This window comes from Asterias rubens, chromosome 1 (genome assembly GCF_902459465.1).
Source record: "Asterias rubens chromosome 1, eAstRub1.3, whole genome shotgun sequence".
In the NCBI taxonomy this organism is placed as follows: domain Eukaryota; kingdom Metazoa; phylum Echinodermata; class Asteroidea; order Forcipulatida; family Asteriidae; genus Asterias; species Asterias rubens.
The window spans coordinates 7,818,990-7,839,354 of NC_047062.1; the positions used below are offsets into that span (position 1 = coordinate 7,818,990).

The 20,365-nt window shown below is 39.3% G+C and overlaps 1 protein-coding gene and 1 pseudogene across 4 annotated transcripts; one reads left to right on the forward strand and one right to left on the reverse strand.

Annotated features, from left to right (window-relative positions):
- Positions 1-25: 25 nt before the first annotated feature.
- On the forward strand, positions 26-20,152 carry LOC117289483 (CLK4-associating serine/arginine rich protein-like). Of its 4 annotated transcripts, none has more exons than XM_033770626.1 (15): positions 26-212; positions 2,585-2,682; positions 3,446-3,624; positions 4,508-4,598; positions 5,195-5,349; positions 5,706-5,802; positions 7,694-7,772; positions 8,368-8,450; positions 9,156-9,383; positions 10,299-10,721; positions 13,015-13,060; positions 15,890-15,950; positions 16,745-16,803; positions 18,121-18,262; positions 18,658-20,152. In XM_033770626.1, the coding sequence occupies exons 1-15, from the start codon at positions 114-116 to the stop codon at positions 18,744-18,746; spliced, it is 1,929 nt and encodes a 642-aa protein (XP_033626517.1). In that variant the 5' UTR covers positions 26-113; the 3' UTR covers positions 18,747-20,152. The 4 variants fall into 4 exon arrangements, with proteins under 4 accessions (XP_033626517.1, XP_033626525.1, XP_033626541.1 ...); XM_033770634.1 differs by having other exon boundaries at positions 10,302-10,721; XM_033770650.1 differs by lacking the exons at positions 16,745-16,803; positions 18,121-18,262; positions 18,658-20,152 and adding an exon at positions 15,497-15,498 and having other exon boundaries at positions 15,890-15,933.
- LOC117289511 lies at positions 13,073-15,483 on the reverse strand (annotated as a pseudogene).
- Positions 20,153-20,365: the final 213 nt, after the last annotated feature.

Here is a 20,365-nt window from a genome sequence, read left to right on the forward strand (position 1 = left end):
ATAGACTCGCCCATGTTGTATTTTGTCAAAATGGCGGCGTTTTACGATGGAAAGAAGTGAATGAATTTCTGCGCTCTACGAAATTTGCACTGGTCCCAGTGTTAAACGTCAAAATGTGGCACGAAGCTAAGAAACAAGAACGTAAGATCCATGGGATTATCGTGGATTACAGAAAAAGAGCAGAGAGAAGGAGAGAGTTTTATGAGAAGATTGTAAGTAACGTTACGAGAGTTGTCTGCTTGATTTTGCACAGCCACTGCGCAAGTTGGTTGCAGCATGGTTGCAGCGGGCCAATTATCATGAATTATGCGTCGATGTGTACTGCATCAGTTGCGTGATAAAATAATAGTTTTTTACTTTTCTTCTAAAGTCTAGATATACTTTAAATATAAGGATTATAATGATAATTCCATGTTAGAAATTACAAACCAGTAATAAAATTCAAAACGTTTGTTATTATTTATTAAGGGGGGGGGGGGGAATAAATTAGCATGGGGGGGGGGGTGGCTAGTAAATAGCAAAGGAAATAGGCCTAAAATTGATTTTAATTTAAAATCATAGGAGCCTATTCATAACATTAACAACAACATTCATAGATACCTAAGACAGTTAGCTATTGCTATTGTTGGAGAGCGCATCGCGTGGGGTAGTTCGTTGCGATAACGTAACCGCCAGGCCGGAGGGTTACGAGATAGGTTCGAGTGGCAACGGTTAATCTGGTCCAACACATACAATTTCGACAGCTAGTTACCAGATTTGCCCCATTTTTACCACTTTCAAAAATCATTGCACAAATTCTGAGGGTACAAACTTAATCCGCAATGTCTAATGCAGCCTGCCATAATACTCAAAACACCATTTAGGAAATATTTCGAAGAAAAATGGACAAAAACTTACCAGATCCCGGAGCGAATTCCCAGGTTCATATTTTGAACCTGTCACATCGCTTTGCAAACTCATTATTTTGTTGTTGGGCTAAACCATTCTGTAAAAGGGGTGTTACAATGTTGCAGTGCTGCAGTGCGTGCGCGCCATTATGAGTGAACGGCGTGCAATGCAAACGGACAGCGCGCACACGCACTGCCGCATTGTAACATTGAACATTTATTTTACTTTGTGACAAAAAGTGTTGATGTTTTTTTACCGAAAAGGAATTTATGAATGGGAATCAAAGTGTGTTAAAAAAAAAAAATCGGTTTTCAACTAGTGGTTTAAACCCGCCGAGGCCTGGTTCTTGATAATTTACCTCGACTTCGTCTCTGTAAAATTACCAAGAACCAGGCCTCGGCCAGTTTAAACCACTAGCTGAAAACCTCTTCACCACACATTGATTCCCTTATTAATTAATTATTATGATAAGTCCTATTTTGTGAAAAAACAAATTCTCAACATCAAATGCTATGATGGGTCACTGACTGGGTGGGCTGGGGGAGATAGAGTGGGGCAAATAAAATTAGTAATGTATAGTATTAGTCATTTAAAAGTACAGTGTACGTGTAAGCGGAGAGTCCAGCAAGCGTTGGAGAAGCAGAACAGTGTACAATATTCAATTTATCAATTTGAGTTTGTTTCTGGGTTTATTTGGAAGATCAGCTACATGTGTACCTCCTCACAAGAAGGTGATTATATTGGCAAAAGTGAAGAAAGAGGTGGTGAATGTCAAAGAAGTGAGGAGGTGTGCAACCGACCTCATGTTTATAGGCAGTAGACACTATTGGTAATTACTCAAAATAATTCTTAGCAAAAAACCTTACTTTGTGACGAGTAATGGAGGACTGTTGTTAGTGTAAAACATTTTATGAGAAACTGCTCCTTCCTCCTGAAGTAACGTAGTTTTCGAGAAAGAAGTAGTTTTCCACGAATTTGATTTCAAGACCTCAGAATTAGATTTTGAGGTCTCGAAATCGAGCCTCTGAAAGCACTCTACTTCAAGTGACAAGGGTGTTTTTTCTTCCATTATTATTTTCTCGCAACTTTATTATCTTCACAACTTTGACGACCAAACGAGTTCACGTTTTCACAGGTTTGTTTTTTTGTGCATGTTGAGATACACCAAGTGAGAAGACTAGTCCTTCACAATTACCAAAGGTGTTTGGTGTCTTTAAAGCAGATGAGTATATTTGATTATATGTATGAGGCTATTTTTGTCCACTGCTAGTGAACATCTTTAGCTTAAAGGCAGTGGACACTATTGGTAATTGTCAAAGACTAGCCTTCACAGTTGGTGTATCTCAACATATGCATAAAATAACAAACTTGTCAAAATTTGAGCTCAATCGGTCATCAAACTTGCGAGAAAATAATTAAAGAACAAAAACACCCTTGTCACACAAAGTTGTGTACGTTTAGGTGGTTGATTTTGAGACCTCAAGTTCTAAACTTCAGGTCTCAAAATCAAATTCGTGGAAAATTACTTCTTTCTAAAAAACTATGGCACTTCGGAGGGAGCCGTTTCCCACAATGTTTTATACCATCAACCTCTCCCCATTACTCATTACCAAGAAAGGTTTTATGCTAATAATTATTTTGAGTAATTACCAATAGTGTCCACTGCCTTTAAATTTCAACTTTCCTTATTGAACAGAAACAAGATCCTACACAGTTCCTGCGAATTCATGCTAGAGCATGCAAGGTACACTTGGATCCCGCAGTTGCCTTGGCTGCAGAAGGCCCTGGAACAATGTAAGTAACAACAACAATAAGAATATTAGTTTTGGTTTTGACCCATTTACCGATGTGTTTAATAGCACTGTATAGTCAGTACTTTCCCAAGTCCTTTGAAAAACAAAATTCAGAGGCATATTACTCGGGTGGGATTAGGTGGGGATTCAAACTCAGGACCTTTGCAATTCTAGAGCAGTGTCTCACCAACTAGAATACCGAGTTTGCCCTGGTAGCTAGAGGCAGTTCGAATCCTATGTTTTGGCAGCGGGTCCTGCATCGATATAATAGGCAGGCCTAGATGTAAAATTTGCATCAGGGATGAAGAATATTAATTTTGGCTTTTACCCATACCCACGTGTATCCCCCATGCAAATTTAACACCAATAGGTGTTGTATGAAATTAAATAGGACTGGGATTTTTCCCTTTCATGTTGAATAAAATTCTAAATGTTTCCCTGATTGTTGTACAAAATCTCCCTGACTGCAATATTAGATTCCAATGTTTATGTAAGATCTGTGACTGGTGTCCGTTAAACCTGCTCAGTTTTGCTAAGCAGAACATAATTTAATAGTTGTAAAGTTTGCATCATGGATAAAGAATATTAATTTATTTAATTAATTTATCTAATTTTGGTTTAACCTTTACCCTTAGAGTAAAACCAAAGCTACTAGAACATAGTTGGTTTTAGCAAGCTGTTCTGCTAAGTAATACTGTATGAAATTAGGCCTAACTGAACCCTGAAACGTTTAACAAGTTTTGTCACACCACAATTTTATTCAGGATGCCCTGGCAGGGAGATAAAATGCACATGATCGACCGCTTCGATGCTCGGGCCCATCTAGATGTCATTCCGGATCAGAGTGTGATAGCGGCCATCTTACCTGCCCCTCACGACCCAGACGAAGAGAAGTGCTACTATGAGCGTTATCGCACTCTTGTGCAGAATGAGTGCGCTGGAAGTAGGTGCTAAATTACTGGGTATATCAATTGCCGGCACCAGACTAGAGTTATTGACTTTATTAACGCGCTTGTGGAAAACAGGGTTCAAGAATGATAAGGTTTATTTGTTAAAACTCTTTATTCAGAAACATCATCACATTAATTAATAACAAATAACAATGATCGACAAAGACAACAAAAATCCACAATTGTATTTTATTTATCAAGTTGGCACCTGTATGTGGTTTGAAGCAGGTCAACATTGTTTAATTCATCAATATATTGTGCAGTGTAGTTCAAGATACTTTCAATTACACATGTGCAGAATTCCGCCAAGATATTTACTACACTTTGAATAGTCTTATTTTGGGTTGAACAAAGAAAAGTTGACTACAGCTGAACTTGAACCTGTCACCTCCGGATTAAAATGCCTGTGCTCTATACCAACTGAGCTATCTAGTCCCTAATGTTGGTGGTCCCCGTATTATGTCAATATCTTTGTTCTGGGGTGCCAGTCAGAAACCATTCATTCTGTAACTGCCGTTTAGCCGGGGATCAATACCCAAGTTTAGGATACATCCTGGGAAGCAGATGCCAGGGATCACCTTAAGGGGATTCAACTTTTCACATTTATTTGCTATGTTGTGTTGTAGGAAGCAGAGCTTGTCTCTTTTTACCATTCACTGGGCTTTTTTTAGTCCGTATTTCGTATTAAAAAGGGATGCTTTACACCACTGGGCTAGCCAGTCAGCCTGCTTTGAGAGATTTTCAACAGGTCCTCGGGTGTTTTAACTGGCATTTGGCCAGCAGATTACATTTGAGGGAGAACGCTGCATATGGGTGCTTTGAAGAGTAAGCACACATTGAAGATGTGAACATTGATTGTAAATTTGTCTATTTCAGTTTCTGAGGAGCAATGCCTACAGCAGATTCAGATAGATGAGATGTTTCCAGACGTAAGCACACAGAAAACCATGAATGAAGAGAAGGAAAAGTAAGCATAAAGGTCTTCTTTTATTGTTTATCCGAGCGGCTTGCCAATATCCCACCAACATTTAAAGGGGTTGTGTCGTCAAGATCAAAACAGCCTCATGGCTTTGCTAGGAATGATGATTTTGCACCCAGTTACTGTACACGTACACCTTCCATATCATACCTATGGAAAGCTTGCCGCGTGTGTAACTGGGTGAGAGTTCATAATTCAATGGACAGCCACAGGCCTCCTTTGATCATGACAGTACAACTTGACTCAAATCTGTCTGTAAAAGTCTTTAAAAACAACAAACAAGATTTGTTTTAGGGGCAGTTAATTTCAATATACATGACAGAAACAAGCTGTTCCTTTAATACTTAAATTATTTCACTTTCAACCCTCAATTCTGCCTTATCAACTATTTGTATCAGGTGTTAAAACCAATCAAAAGACAGATTCCAAATGTTGGATGTTGCTAATTTAAAATGAAGAACGAAACATTTTTTATGATTTAAAAAAAAAAGTTTTATGTCAGACAACTTTCACCAAAAAGCGAGAATTTTTCATGTTCATTTTTTGGGTAAATAACCAAAATGCTACATCAATTTTTTCAATAGACTAAAAGGCAAGAGAGCAGCGATTGGTTTCACCTATGAGGTGAACAACAAGGATGAGAAAGGGCAAGACGATAAGAATCAAGAGGCAGGAGAAGACTCGGATGAAGGTGATAGTGACAGCTCGTCGGATACTAGTCTCAGTGATATTGACATCGGTAAGAAAACAACAAGAATAACCAACCTGTATGTTTTTTTCCTGCGTCTAAACTTTGCAGGCAAGAAGATTATGATGCCTTTTCGATTTTGAAGATGACCTTTTGTCCTCTGGCATAACTCCATTAAAAACCATCCGTATTTAAACGAAGTGTGACCTCGAGCAACAGTTTGTAGAAAGCCATGTTCAGGTTTTTGTGTACTTAAGGTACCTTTGGGCTCGTTTTGCACTGAACCCCGACACTATTGTGTCTCTGAAGTATTGCTTCACATTTTATCTGATGATGAGCAGAGATGGAATTGATCTTTTCCTTGAATTCAAATAATGTTTCTTTATTTTTTGTTTGTTTGCCATCAGATATAAATGTAGATGTGGATGAACTCAATGAAGAACAGAAAGGAGAGCTTAATGTTGTAGGCACTAGATACGGCATGAAGCCAAAGGAATACATAAGGTAAACCAAACCACAGTATATCCAATTTCACTGTACAGACACAGGCCTCAAATTTCCCGGCGGCCACGACGGCCATGGCCGCCGGTGCCCTGCTTACTGGCCGTGGTGCCCCGAGAAAATCTGACATTTTCGCGGCCAAAAAGGCCGTGCCCTTTTTCTCCGATGGCCGCCGTGCCCTTTTTGAGATCAAAATTTATGTTTTGATACACCACCACCATCCGTCTGTGTGCACATAAAATCAAACACTTACATGTACATTCTATATTAATACACGCACACAGAGCGCGGTCGGTTGAATGCTCATCACACGGAATTTAAACGGACGGCAGCATATCCATGCAGTGCATGTGTGTGTGCACGATGCAGAACGAACGACAGACGTGCATCCATCATAGACATTGTGTACTCGAAGTTTATACACGGGCCGGATGTACTTGCAACGACCATTTGAGAACAATCGCACTGGTACTCATCTTGCAACATGCGTACCCACGCAAGGTTGTCCATGATGGGTACCAGCTAATCACAATTTCGGTTCCATTCGAGGTTGGGCGTCCGCCTATTCCACTGGTGTTGTGCTTGTTCACTGGTACTCGTACATGTTTGTGCACGTGGGCCATGTTACGTAAATCACGCATCATGTACATGTACATGAAAAGTACATGTACATGTACTTTACATGTACATGTATGTCCGTTGAATAAATCTCCGCTCTGCACACAGTCAAGTGACAGCTCATTGTTTACGTCCGGCCGTCGCAACAAAATCTCCGCTGCACACAGTTAAGTGACAGTTCATTGTTTACGTCTGGCCATCGCAACAAAAAATGGATGCTTACTTTTACTTCCCATTAATCAATAAAATTAAATACATTTAAAAATACTTGATGTTTTTTTGGTACAGGAAAGCAAAAGTAATGAAATGGTTCATTAAAATAGCCTTCATGGACCTGAACAGAAATTGTTTCATGATCTTTATTTTTTATGGCCTTGATGCCCTTTTTGAAATTTTAAGTTGGCCTTGGTGCCCTACCCCATGGCCTTGGTGCCCTTTCAAAATTTGACAAATTCAAGGCCAAAGTGGCCTTGCCCTAAAAATCGGGAAATTTGAGGCCTGCAGACAGGCCTGACACTTCACAGAGGCAATGGAGGTGATTGCCTCCATGCCCCCTGGTCATTGCCTTGGTGCCCTTGAAATGCTCAAGTAGAAATTTTCAATTTCCTCATAGGGTGCCCTTTACCAAGGAGAAATCCACATGTTGTATTTTCTGCAGAGCCTTTGAAAGTGGATAAATTTTTGGTGTGCCAATTTTGGGGTAGCAAATAAAACCCTGCGTATCTTTTGTGGTGTGTCGTGGTGAAAAGCACCGAACTCAAGCCCTTCAACCAACTGTGCAGACCTGCTGAAGCAGAAAATATTGCTTGGCAAATTGTTGCAAATGATACAGGTGTCAATTTGTTTGGCTGGTAGCATAAATCTCGTAAGCATATTTGTTTGTGCTGTGCTGCTTTGGTGGCTGAAGCAGCTCTATGTAATTTGACCTGAATGTTTTTGATTCCCAGCCATGACACTTGTGTCCTTGAGCAAGATACTTTACCATCATTGCTTTGTCCTTGGGATGGGACATTAAGCTGTAGGTCCAATGTACTAGGGTTGGTAGTGCACATACAAGAACTCGGAACACTTATCATGGAAAAGAAGAGGTTAATCACAGCGTTTCTGGTTCACATAGCAAGCACCCTTGTTCACAGGTTTTCTTAGGCTTGCGAGCTACAGTGATTAAGCTCACTTATGAGGCATCCTTCGTTTCAATACCAGAAAGATACGATATTGTTAATAATGATAAAACCAAGTTCAAATGGAGTGTGTTTACCATTGTTTATATTTTCAGAATGCTAGAAAGGGACAAACATGAGTTGGATATGCAGAAGAAATATAAAGAGATAGAAGAAGAAAAAGCCTTGTATTCAGTAAGTATTTCTTAATAATTAAGAGTTAATTTCTTAACACACCACAGCAATAAAACAGAGAACTATGAGTTCCTATACTGGCCATATAACCATGTTTTTCCTTATGGTTTCTCAAAGTGTGTACTTTCGGGAAAAACCCCCCAAATTGCTTAAATACAGCAGTAGACAGTGCCTAAATAAACACATATAAAAATATAAAAATAAAAAAAAGGACATGACGTTGATGTACATTATTTTGACGGCTGGTGGTAAGCCTTACACTTCGGCAACACAAACAATTAACTGATGGGCGGTAGCACTTGTGTGACCTAACAATTAAAAGAGTAAAAGTAAAAGGAAGGAAATCAATTGGGTCTAATAATTCAAACATAATGTTTGCATATTTGTCATAAAATGTGTGATAAAGTGCTACTATAAGAACTGTGAATTATTATTATGACTAAAAATTTAAGTTCTGCAGGAAAAAATCCTGATAACCGCAAGGATTTAAATTGATGTTAATAAGAAATGATGGTGTACGTCTTTGCCTTTGAGACTTAATTTATAGGATTTGATGTTAAAGCTCACCTGTGTGACATATTTTCTTAACGTGTAGGGAAGAAAATCAAGAAGAGAGAGGCGAATGCTTGTGGAGAAGAGGTTACTAGCAAGGGGAGACAACAAAATGAGCCCTCCAAGGTAACTTTTATAACATTGTGCTGAAATGTTTTGCATGTTTACAGGATTAGTTGGATTAAGAACAACATTTTTTATTGATTATATACACTGATTATGAAGCTTATACTAGATACAATTTTCTTTGAAATATTTCCCAGAGAAAGCAAGTCATATTCATGTGTTATTTCATATAGAAAACCCCAAAAAGAAAAACAACAGCGCCTTGAACACCAAGCAGGGTGGATATGTGCGCATTACAAGTCTTATTATTATTATTATTATTATTATTATTATTATTATTAGCTGATTTCAGTTGTTACAACCAAACGTTAAGGACATTGTGTTGACATGCTGGAAATTGAACATGGGTTTTCACTATTTTCTCCCGACTGGCACAATGGATTAAGCCCAAATTTGAGCACAACCTTTTAAACAGGCCTGATCTTTCATGAATGCCCCTGGTCTTTGCCTTTGTGCCAGTGACAAGACACAGTAGAAATTTGCAATTTCTTCATATATGTAGTTGCCCTTTACCGAGGAGAAAATGCCTTGGTGCCATTGCCCTTTCAAATCATACAGGCCTGTGTAAATATTAATGTATTCAAATGAAACGCTTCCTCAGAATGATCAGTATTTTGTGCAATTCAAGAGAGCTTCGAGAATGGTAATGATGGATTGGAATGGTGGTGGTGTTAACCATGTTTAACCTTTTCATTTTCTGTTCAGTTATGCCAGTCGAGACAGCCCAACATACCAGGACTACAGACGCTCTCGTTCCAACTCCTCAAGAAGTCGATCCAGCTCCCCAGAAGACACTGGCAAGGTCACCTTCATCACCAGCTTCGGTGAGGACAAGGAAGAACAGGCAGCGAAGAGCGAACAAGCCTCCAACAGCAAGACGCAGAAGTCGTCTTCCAAATCTCTGTCTGGGTCTGATTCTCATTCCAGGACACGGTCGGTTTGTTTCCACTCTGCGTCTTTTTTAAAAAACTCCAATTAATCCCTGTGTTTGCTAGATTTGATCACATGTGCGTACTTGGTAAGATATCCTTGGTAAGAGGTACCTAGGGTATTGACTTGACTTGACTTCGCTGCTTAAGACAACGTGTCCCTTGGCCTCCTTGGATAGGCGTCTCCATTTCAGTCTGTATGTCGCTTGTTGCTCTACCTCAGGAAGTGGAATGTGAACATCTTCTTGGACTCGATCCTCCCAGCACACTGTAGGGTGTCCTTGTTGGCGTGGTGTGATGAAATGGCTGTAGTAGTCCTTAGCCTACAGGTTGGCATTCTGATGACATGCCGAAACTATTTCAGACGACGTTTGCTCACTACAACCACAATGGTTGTAGTCATGTCAAGTTGCCTGCATTGATCATCAATTCCCGAGGTCATTACTTAATAAAACTGTTATTTCTGGAAATAAATGAGTGAGGATTTCATTAGGATACATTGTCGGTTTTTCCCCATAGCTTTCTCTTTGTACCATAACAGGTCAATTTTTGGGTTTGGTTGTGTTGGCCTTCCAAGGTTTGTTTTAGGGTCTCTTTGGTATACAGGTTAATCTGTGTCACAGATATAGAGTGTTGGTATCATAAGAAAAAAACATACGTTATTGTGTTGCATCAGGTCTGGAATTTTATTTTTTAGAGGGCTAGTCCAATTTTTATTGTTGAAAAGGGTAGTTTCATTGGAAAGTCTTGGGGGAAACTTTTGAAGTGGAGCCAAGGCTTAGACAACTGGCAACAGAAGCCATGGCCTCCATGTCATTCCAGGCCTTTTGTATACAATAAGAGTTGCGTCATTATGTCTCCTAACCTATTATAGTATTGTTTACAGTCAATTAGCAACGCTTCTACGTCTTTGTTTCAGAAGGCGTCATAGACACTCCTCTTCCTCTACCAGCTCATCAAGATCTCGTTCGAGATCACCTTTACAGGGGAAGCATCGTAACCATAGCAACTCAAGATCTCGTTCCCGTTCATTGTCAAGAGGTCGGCATAAACGACGAGGCTCCAGCTCAAGTTGGAGTTCGCGGTCCAGATCCCGATCCCCAGTGAGGGGCCACCGGCGTTCTCGCTCTAGATCACCAGAGAGACACGGAGCCCGACGTCTTTCCCACGATCGGTATCGTAGGTCACGTTCCAGCTCCAGATCGAGGTCACATGGTTGGACGCACAGGCCCAGGTCGCGGTCGAGATCACGGTCGAGGGACCGTTTCAGGGGAAGATCGAGATCAATGAGCCGTGAGAAGGGAAAACTACTGCAAACTCCTAGCAGCTTAAAAAATAAAAGGTATTTGTCTGTGGTTTTACTCCAAAGAAAAATCACCCTAGACAAAATTAACACTGATTTGAGCTGATATTTATTCGTCACACACCGCCCTTGGGTCATTGCCAAATCAACTACTTGTTTGAAGCAATTCTGTTTTACCCCTGGGAAAACTAGGTGGCAGCAGGCTTACCAGGTAAATCCCCCGTTCTCATTACTGTGCTCCTGCTCAGATCATTTTAAATGATGGTACTTTATCTGGTAAGTCTGCTGCCACTTAGCTTTCCAAAGTCACCCATTAAAACAAGTAGAGGCACATTGAAGATTGGGTTGCACCGCTGAGCAGTACAGGATGTCTAACCATGTGCACTAACTCTCAAGGAAACAGATTGATTACTGCTATGAACAGGGCCCAATATCATAAAGCTGTGTAAGCACAACAACTTAACTTAGCACAAACAGGTTTTGCTTAGCGAAAATAGATCACCAACCAAAACACCATTCATTTTTTAATACCATTGCTACAACTGTTACTCCGGTCATCTCTTGCTTAGCCAAGAAATTTGCTCAGCAGAATATACTGCCTAATAGCTTTATGGAATAGGGTCAAGGGCCCGATAACATAGAGCTGCTTAAAGGCAGTGGACACTATGGTAATTGTCAAAGACTAGCCTTCATAGTTGGTGTATCTCAACATATGCATAAAATAACTAACCTGTGAAAGTTTGAGCTCAATCGGTCATCGAACTTGCGAGATAATAATGAAAGAAGAAAACACCCTTGTCACATGAAGTGGTGTGCGTTTAGATGGTTGATTTCGAAACCTCAAGTTCTAAATCTGAGGTCTGAAAATTACTTCTTTCTTGAAAACTATGGCACTTCAGAGGGAGCCGTTTCTCACAATGTTTTATACTACCAACCTCTCTCCATTACTCGTTACCAAGAAAGGTTTTGTGGTAATAATTATTTTGAGTCATTACCAATAGTGTCCACTGCCTTTAAGCACATAAAGTAGCTTTTTAGCACAATATATATGCTTCCCAGAATGAGGGCACCAGCCAGAGTGTAGTATCACACTGCTATCCTGCTCCTTTTTTCTGAGCAAAACGTCATCAAGCAATTTGTTCTGGCGAAGTAGCTCCATGAAATTAAGCCGAGATGCAAGTACATGTACAAGGGTATTGATCTGTAATGGTTTGCAGTTGATATTTACTATTATAACACACCTCTTGCTTGTTCTGCATTCTGGTTGGCTGAAACACGATCACGTGGGATGAACTAATATAGTCCAGTGATCGCGCGCGCGTGTTTTGTGGGAACTACAATCCCGGCCAAATCTCGTTGGGCCCCCCTGCCCCCTTTCAATGTTGGTTCCATTTGCCGACTGTCTTCCGAATTCAGTCAACATTGAGCGGGGGGCCGGGGGCGGGCAAATGTTTTTAATGTGAATGTGAATGGGAAGTGCACAGGGAACTGTTGTTTCAGGAAAGGGTGGCCCAAGCATTTTGGCCGGGATTGTAGTACCCGAGCGGGCACTAGTCTTTGAAAATAGTGCCTGGTTACAGTGCCCTCTCTTGACTTGAACCGTGAACAGCAGCTACAGCGATTTCCTTTCTTTTCCAGATTTCTGTTCTTCATTGATATTTAAGACCGAGCTGTGTTGTAAAGCACATATTGACTGGCATAATTCGGTAACTAGTGTACGTCTATTCCCCCTCGGGCCTGTGAGTAACCAGAAGAGGGGCCTATTTCCCTCTGCCTTCGGCCTCGGGAAATAGGTCGCTCTTCTGGTCACTCAAAGTCCCTCGGGGGGAATAGACGTACACTAGTTACCTCATTGCCAGTCAATATGTGTATAATAATCAATACGTGATAAACCTATTATCATTAGCAGTTGATATTTACCAATATTCAATAACTGATAAACCTATTATCGTTAGCATTGTGTACTTCCAACAAAATTACTATGATTTGCTGCTAGTTTTAAGAGCTTTATTGGTGGCTACAAGTAAAATATTGTTGAAATCATCATTACCCCCGCTCCAACTTGGTTTCATTAGAGTTTGATGGGTTCAGTGCTGCAGAACCCAACCAAATTTGCTTAGCATGTATACATTTTCAGTACAAGTGCAGTAAATAATAGTTCAATATTTTATAACATTTCTTTTGCGCCCTCTTCATTGGAGGATGTTTAAAGGCGCCAGTCAACTGCCAATAAAAATTACATCAAAATTACACTAACATTACATCAAAATTATGTAAAATTACACAAGGGGGAAAAAAACAATAACTATGCCTTTTTTTTTTCTTTTTGCAGATCAACAGAAAGTAGTGTGGGTAAAACACCTGGCTCTGTCGACAAAGTCAGTAAGATTTTATGTTATACGTAATAATGTTATTAGATTTATCTGAACCAATAACAGCAAAACAATTGAACTAGTGACTCACCCACTGCACAACGCGAAGTGCACTTACATGCACCTCTCCTGCCTGCCATTTCGGGAGTCAAAATCTACACAAAGGAATTGACTCCCAAAATGGTGGAAATTGTAGATGCGCATTTTTCGGAGGTGCGTTCCACGTTGTGAAGGGGTCATGCATCAGGATCTTGACATTACTGTTCTTGTAGTTTGTGCATTGTTCGAGATATATGGGAAAAATCTGTCAAATCTGTCAGTAACATCTGTCAAAATTCACTCTAAAAAAGGAAACAAGTATATACCAATTTTTTTCGGCGAAAACTGGGCCTTGCTATTTTTAAGGGAATAAACAGTTTGAGCTTGGTACCAGCTAGTTAGCTATCACAGAAGGCAGAAATTGCGTGTCTTCTTTTCTTGTTAGCTTCCATTTTGAAATTGTTCAATTATTATTTTTTGTTCCTATGAGACATTTTCTGCTGAGAACAACCAGGGAATAAAATGAAAGTACATTTCACTTTTTTAGCATGATTACTGAAACATTCATAGGATTGATACCTATAAAGAAAAGGGGACTTTGAAGAGGATCTGAAAACTTCTTGTGATGTCAATGGACTGAAGTGATATTTTGAATTACACCAAATTTAATGATGTCCACAAAAAGAACAGGACTAGCTGACAGTGGACAGTTTTGGAGTACTCACTCTTGTGTTGTGTTGTGACTCTAAGTGTTTGGGTGGAGACTGTGGCTGATACAGTTACGTTCCTCTGAGCAGTTGTGCCGTGTCTGAATGATCCGTCCATGGTGTCCACGCGGTTGCCTCTGTTGGTTCCTAGTCTGCATAGTCCGAATATCATCTTTTTGGCCTGTTTCTGAAAGCGGTCGTAGGTAAAGCAGTAAATCAAAGGGTTGACGCACATATTCACTGTCACAATGGTACTCATTGTCTGAAACACTAAGCTGTTGACGAAGTTATCGTTCAGTCCAACTCCAAGATTGTAAAGATTGTATTATTATTATTATTATTATTATTAGTCCAAGATTGTAAAGGATGTAGTTGATGTCAGTTGGGGTCCAACAGATTACATAGAAGGCAGCAACTAAGATTAGAGTCTTGGTTATCTTCTTATTGGCCTTAGACAGCATGTTTCAAGCACTTTGATTATTGTCGCGGATCCTCTCAGCAGAACGTCGGCTAAGCTCCAAGATGATTTTGGTGTAGGAAAAGACGATTATCAACACTGGGATAAGAAGATTCTTGAGAAATACAAGGACACCAGCGATAGCTTGGGTAGCAGGGCTTGGCCAAACGGCATCACAAGCTTCATTGGTGAGATGAGATATGAGAACAAGGTGTGCCTCAGGTATCCATCCACACAGCCAAGATGTCACCATGATCATCATCAGGCGATGAGCTGAGACTAGCTTACGATGTTTGATGGGTTGACATGTTACTAAATACCGCTCCATGGATATAGCAACTAGATTGTAGATTGAGGTGAGAAACATGCCGTACTGTGGCCACTCAGACCACCACAGTCTACAGTACAGCGAGCCCAGGATGTTGTCTGGAACGGTCGACGGGGTGAAAACCAGAAACCTGCGCAGAAAGAAAACCCAGGAAATCCACAATGGACTGATGGAGGATAAGCTTATTGGTTGTGGAACTGAAAACGCTGCGATTTCGCAGCATCACCAGACATACAAACGCATTGCCGACCATTCCAACTAAGCCTAACATAATGTACATGTAGAAAAATGCACTTGTCTGACTTGAATTGTTTTTTGGCTCGGATGTAAAACTGGAAACAGTTGACATCTCCATTGCAAAATTAGTTGGAAAAACAAAATGTCAAAGAGATGTTTGATGTGCGGTTGCAGTACTTTCTTAGTAGTGTAGTCTATCACTATCAATATAGCACAGTCGACCAACCCGCTATCAAATGTTTACTATTTTTATAGTATTTTCTTCTATAAAAACAGCATAAAGACAGCAAAGTTATTGCTTTGAAATTAAGTTAGCCATGGTCAGTGCTTCAAATTGTTTGTTAACCACAGACCATATTCAAAGTGCTTGGAGTTGTAACTGATGGCGCTTTTGTGCTTCCAATTTACAATCTCTGTGCTGCTGTTAAAAAGACACAGCAAGTTAAAAATAACATTAAAAATAAAATCCGGTTTTGACTGTTGGTTACTTTTTTGGTGCTGTCTTTTTTCCAGTAAATTTCAAATCATAACTTAATTTGAATACAATCTTTTTGTGACAGTTTATCATTTTTTGCTGCTGTCATTTTTTATTTAAAATCAAATTATTTTTAGGTTATGCAACAAACAAATGTTTGATGGTATATCTTTCTTAGTAAAAACCATTACAAAAGAAGAAGTGTTTTCTTGATCAATTTGATGTTTGTAATTTAAACAGAAATTACAAACACAACAGTAATTCATGTTACGACAAAGTGCATTTGCAGGGTTACTCAGTAGGAGAGAAATTGTAAATATTTGTTTATCACCAATACAAATTTCTATAATAGCTTTGAGTAATTTGCTGTCATGTCAAAGTAGAAGTATTTGCCTCGTTGATATACCTGGCAGACTGGTTCCAAAGCTTATGTAAAGCAAATACAATCCACTGTAGCTTTATTGTGGAGTCAAGAATAGGACTCATGATACCAGACGTAGAACGAAGTACAAATTGTTGTTCAAAAGATAAAGTTGATTGTGCTGCATTATAATTTGTTTGATTTTAAAATCAGTATCTGATTTATTTACAGAAAACAATGACACCACAAGAAAGGCTGAAACTTAAAATGCAGAAAGCGCTAAACAAACAACGTAAGTTGGCTTTCAGAAAGTATTAATAACAGCTAGTTTTTAGAGCACTTATCATTTTTTGTTTCTATACAGTTATTGGAAGTTTATGATTTATATGACCCATTTATGTTACTTCTTGTAAGGGTTTACAAGGTGATGCCGCCAATTCAGCAGCAACTGCCAGAAACCCTGGGGCAAACCCCTTCTGTTAGGAATAAGCATAGATGGGTTCTTTTATGTGCATTACCGTACAAACATTCATGTACAGGACCAGTGTCTTTTACGTCCGATTCAAAGTGTCTTGCTTCAGGCCATGAGCCTCAAGACTGGGACTTGAACCCGTACTCTACTGATCAGAAACACCAGAGCTTCAGTCCAGCGAGCTGGGCCGCTTGGCCACAAGTACCAGCCTATTTTCTATACCATCTGCCCGGGTAATAGTTAAAAAAGCAGGACAGTTTTTTTCAGAACTGAGAAGTCTCCGGAACCCCCAAACACCTTCTCCGCGGTAGTAGAATAAAGCAAGACAGTTCTCTAAGAACAAACTCTACCTGGCAAGTAGATACACACATGGTGTTCCCGCAAACTAAATATATTTTGATACCTCCCCATGCAATGCCTCAAATCCTAAATAACTATGATAAAACTGGTATGCATGTTCCAATTGTAACAGATTCTATTGTCTAAAAACGTCTGAACTGGATTTGGCAGGATTTTGGGCTGTTAGTGTTAGGAAAAATTCATGTTTATCAGGCTTTGTATAGCTTGTTTTTTATTGGACAGATGGGACAAACTGAATTTGTTTTTATTTACAGATAAAGCAGACAAAGTCAAACAGCATCAGAAAAGATCAGCCAAAGAACTTGAGCAAATGGTAAGGCTTCTTTCTTTCATCATGATCAGTGCCAAAGCTACAATATTCAGGGAGAGTCACTATGATTGTTATTAGCTGTGGTTGGCAAAAATCTAGACTTGGATTGAGTAGTTTATCTCAATGAGTCGATGTCGGTATCTGATGAAAACATTTCTTAGCTGTTGTGAAGATTTATTGGGAAGATTTATCACAGATATTTACTGAATGAGAATGCCTTATAATTTGTGACACTGCTTTGACTGCTCTGATAAGAACCACACTGCCCGCGGTGATCCTCGGCACTTTCTATTTTCCCGAGGTGAACCAAGGGAAAATAGAACACACCGAGGATCACCAACGAGGTGTAGTTTAAACCATAGCACAGTAGCAGAATATAATACTCAACAGTTGACTTTGTTGGGTAATGGGTAGGAATGTATACCAATGATTCACCACAGCTCAATGGACTATCAGTGCAAATAGTGACAATCCTACTCCACACTCGGTCCACTGACTCGTCTTCTCTTGATTTACTTACCAATTTCGTTTGTTGTTTGCAAAATGTACATTACTTGCTATTTATTGTTGTCGATGTCATTGCTTTTCTGTATGTGTTTTGTTATGATTGATATTTATTGATGCTGAGGTCCTTGCTTTGCACAGTGTTGCAATACAGACCACATTGTCTCTCCTATTTAACTCTTTCTGTTCCTTTTTGAAAAATATTTATACTTGACAACATCATCCCATCTTGCAAGTGATGCTGTTCTTATATTTGTTCTTGTCATGTTTACGATGATGGTGTGGTATACATGTATCTTGTATTTCTTATCGTATAATGTTTACGTTTTTGTTGTATTGTAATGTGCATTATTGTTTGATTGAATTTGTGTATTTAAATTGAATTAATTATCAATATTAATCATTGCCAGACATTTAATTTCCAATGCCAATACTTTTTAAGATTAGACTCAACTGTTTGTCATTTAAACCGTTGTCATATTATTTGAATTGTGCGATGTACAATGTATTTATCTATATTATGTTTTTTTTTTATATATAAGAATAAGAAAACCCACAAGACTATATTATTCAAACTGAAAAAATTTAAAATATAGTAATTTTAAATGTTAAATTTACTATTTTAATTAATACAAAAGGATGACAGGCATTGCATTTAAGTAGGCTTATTTTTTTATTATTGGTACAAAGGTTAAAATAAGGCATGATGCTCTGATACGGTTGGCTTATGTCTGGTATTACATAGCATAGGGAACCAGACATCAGCCACCTCCACCGAAAGCAATGCACTCACTCTTTGTCCATTTCTTTCCACAGGAGAGAGAAGAAGAACTGAGGGAAATGACTCGGCAGTTTCGCTACAAGGAGCAGGAGAAGAAAGAGCGTGATCGAAGCGAGAGGGCCTGGAGAGACCGCCCTCGCTCTCGCAGTCGTTCCAGATCCCCTGAGCGCAGACGCAGTAGGCTTTCTTTGTTTAACCTTTTGTTCAAGACAGAATTAGCTGCTGGCCGGACATCACTTTGTTAATTTTTTTAAGTCATAGATCAAGCGTTATGGGTTTCATGTGGAAATGTGGGTTGAAACGGGGTTGCTTTTTTGTTTATGTTTGCCAACATTGGCAAGCTTCCCACCACTTTCTTCATTTGTGCAAGTTGCATGAGAAATACTATGTGGGCGGTGTTGTGCATCTTTGATAATCTGTAACCTTTGTGAATTCAAAGCGGTGACAAATTGTCACAGAAACCCATCTTTGAGAAAGATTCTGCTTGGGTTGAAACTTCAGGCCATTTACTAATACAATCTTTTTTATAGGTACACGTTATTCAGGTGGTGATCTTTGTGTTTATTTTGTAGGATACGGACGTGACAGATACTCACCGGAGAGACGACGCTCCAGATCCAGGTCGATGTCCCCTAGACCTCCTGCTCGGTATAGGTATTGAGTCATTTGAGTCGGCTGGTTTGACAGTGTCTTATAATGTACATGCAGTTGCAAGGCTGCAACAGAACCATTGCACATATTAGCATCACCCATTTTTGTCGCGTTGCTTAAACAGAGGATTATGTTATATACCTTTCAGCTAAGCAGTTTTTAGCAGGTGTCCGTCACTTATTGTACATGTCAGACATGGTATTTTGGCTGGTGACCTGATGCTGGTAAAGCATCTGATTGTACATGTGAGACATGGTGTTTTTGGCTGGTAATCTAATTCTGGTAAGCATGATTTGGTTGTGCTTGGCTACTTGATGTACATCTTAAGCAGCTGTATTAAATTGGGTGCAGGACGTCAGTGATCGACAAACCAATACATGTACATGTAAACCAAGATCTGTGCAAATTTTAATGGTTTGGGCACTTCCATGCTGGTTGATTTCTACTGTGTAATTTACCTTCTGAAAATAAATGTTGAGTGGCAAAACATAGTACAAGTGTTGCAATTGTAAATACAAATGTACTCTGAATGTCCACCAATGTTCTATGATGCAACTACTTTGAAATTGTCTATGTTTGTGGAGATGTCAATGAAAGTACATACAGCTGTTCTTATTAATACCAGAGCTTTTGGATACGCATGTTATTCAAAAAAGTGGTTTTCATTCTAAAGATTTGTAGACATTCTAAAGATACATTGCTGCACAGAAATAGGGTAAAACTGTATGATATTTTTTTTCTAATTGGTGGAAAGTTCTTTCTTTAAAAATGAATTCTACTGGGCACTTTTTGTTTAACTGAAATTATCTCTCGGTGGCTGCCAAAACAAATGCTACACAAGAAACACTGTTTTTTTAACTGTACGGTTACACTTGGTATTGTATAACTAGCCTTTCATCCAATAGTGTATGTAGTTTATGAAGAAAGTGCAGCTAAAACCAGTTCAAAGGCAAGTAGTTTTGAAGTGATGATGAGGGGTATTTATATTGGTATCAAAATGTAGGAAAGCAAACTGCCATGTTTGGTGGAAGGCCCCCTCCCTCATGGTACATCAATGGGGGAAGGTACATTCCTGTTTTCTTTTTTGACTGGGGTTGGAGAGAAGTTTAGAATGGGAAACGCATCAAATCCCCCTACAACAATGGAAAGAGAGAACGCACCTTTATCTAAACTTTGGTATCAAGTTGTGGAAATATTCTAATAATAACCCACATGTAAGAAGGAGATTATGTTACCAAGGTGTTCTCACGTTACAGGCGTTCGAGTGTTGGATTTTCTATTTTTCTTTCGTAGTGTTGTGAGATACATGAACATCATTCATATATTGCCACAAAGATCAATGTGACAAATGTGTTGTTTGATTAACATGTACTTTCAGGACATGAATAAATAAACAAAGATAAATCCACTGTAAAAGCCCCTTTTTGTGTCTATAAGATGAGTCCGTGGTTTGAAGGTTTCTGCCGACTTCACTAGAATGTTCTCAACTTCGCACCCATCAGGCCAAACAAATCGCATACACATGTAATCGGTAAGACTTTTGGACAAGTCGTTTAATCCCTCACACGATTACACTGCCCTCTGGAGATTAGTTGCTACAAGAGCGCGTTACCGTCTATCTGATCACCG

What these genes read in the sequence shown, in the direction of transcription:
- LOC117289483 (XM_033770626.1), top strand. Translation starts at nt 114, where the DNA reads ATGTGGCACGAAGCTAAGAAACAAGAACGTAAGATCCATGGGATTATC. An exon ending in AAGAAAAAGCCTTGTATTCA is followed by an intron (nt 7,773 to 8,367) that starts GTAAGTATTTCT and finishes CTTAACGTGTAG; the next exon opens with GGAAGAAAATCAAGAAGAGA. An exon ending in AGCAGCTTAAAAAATAAAAG is followed by an intron (nt 10,722 to 13,014) that starts GTATTTGTCTGT and finishes TTCTTTTTGCAG; the next exon opens with ATCAACAGAAAGTAGTGTGG.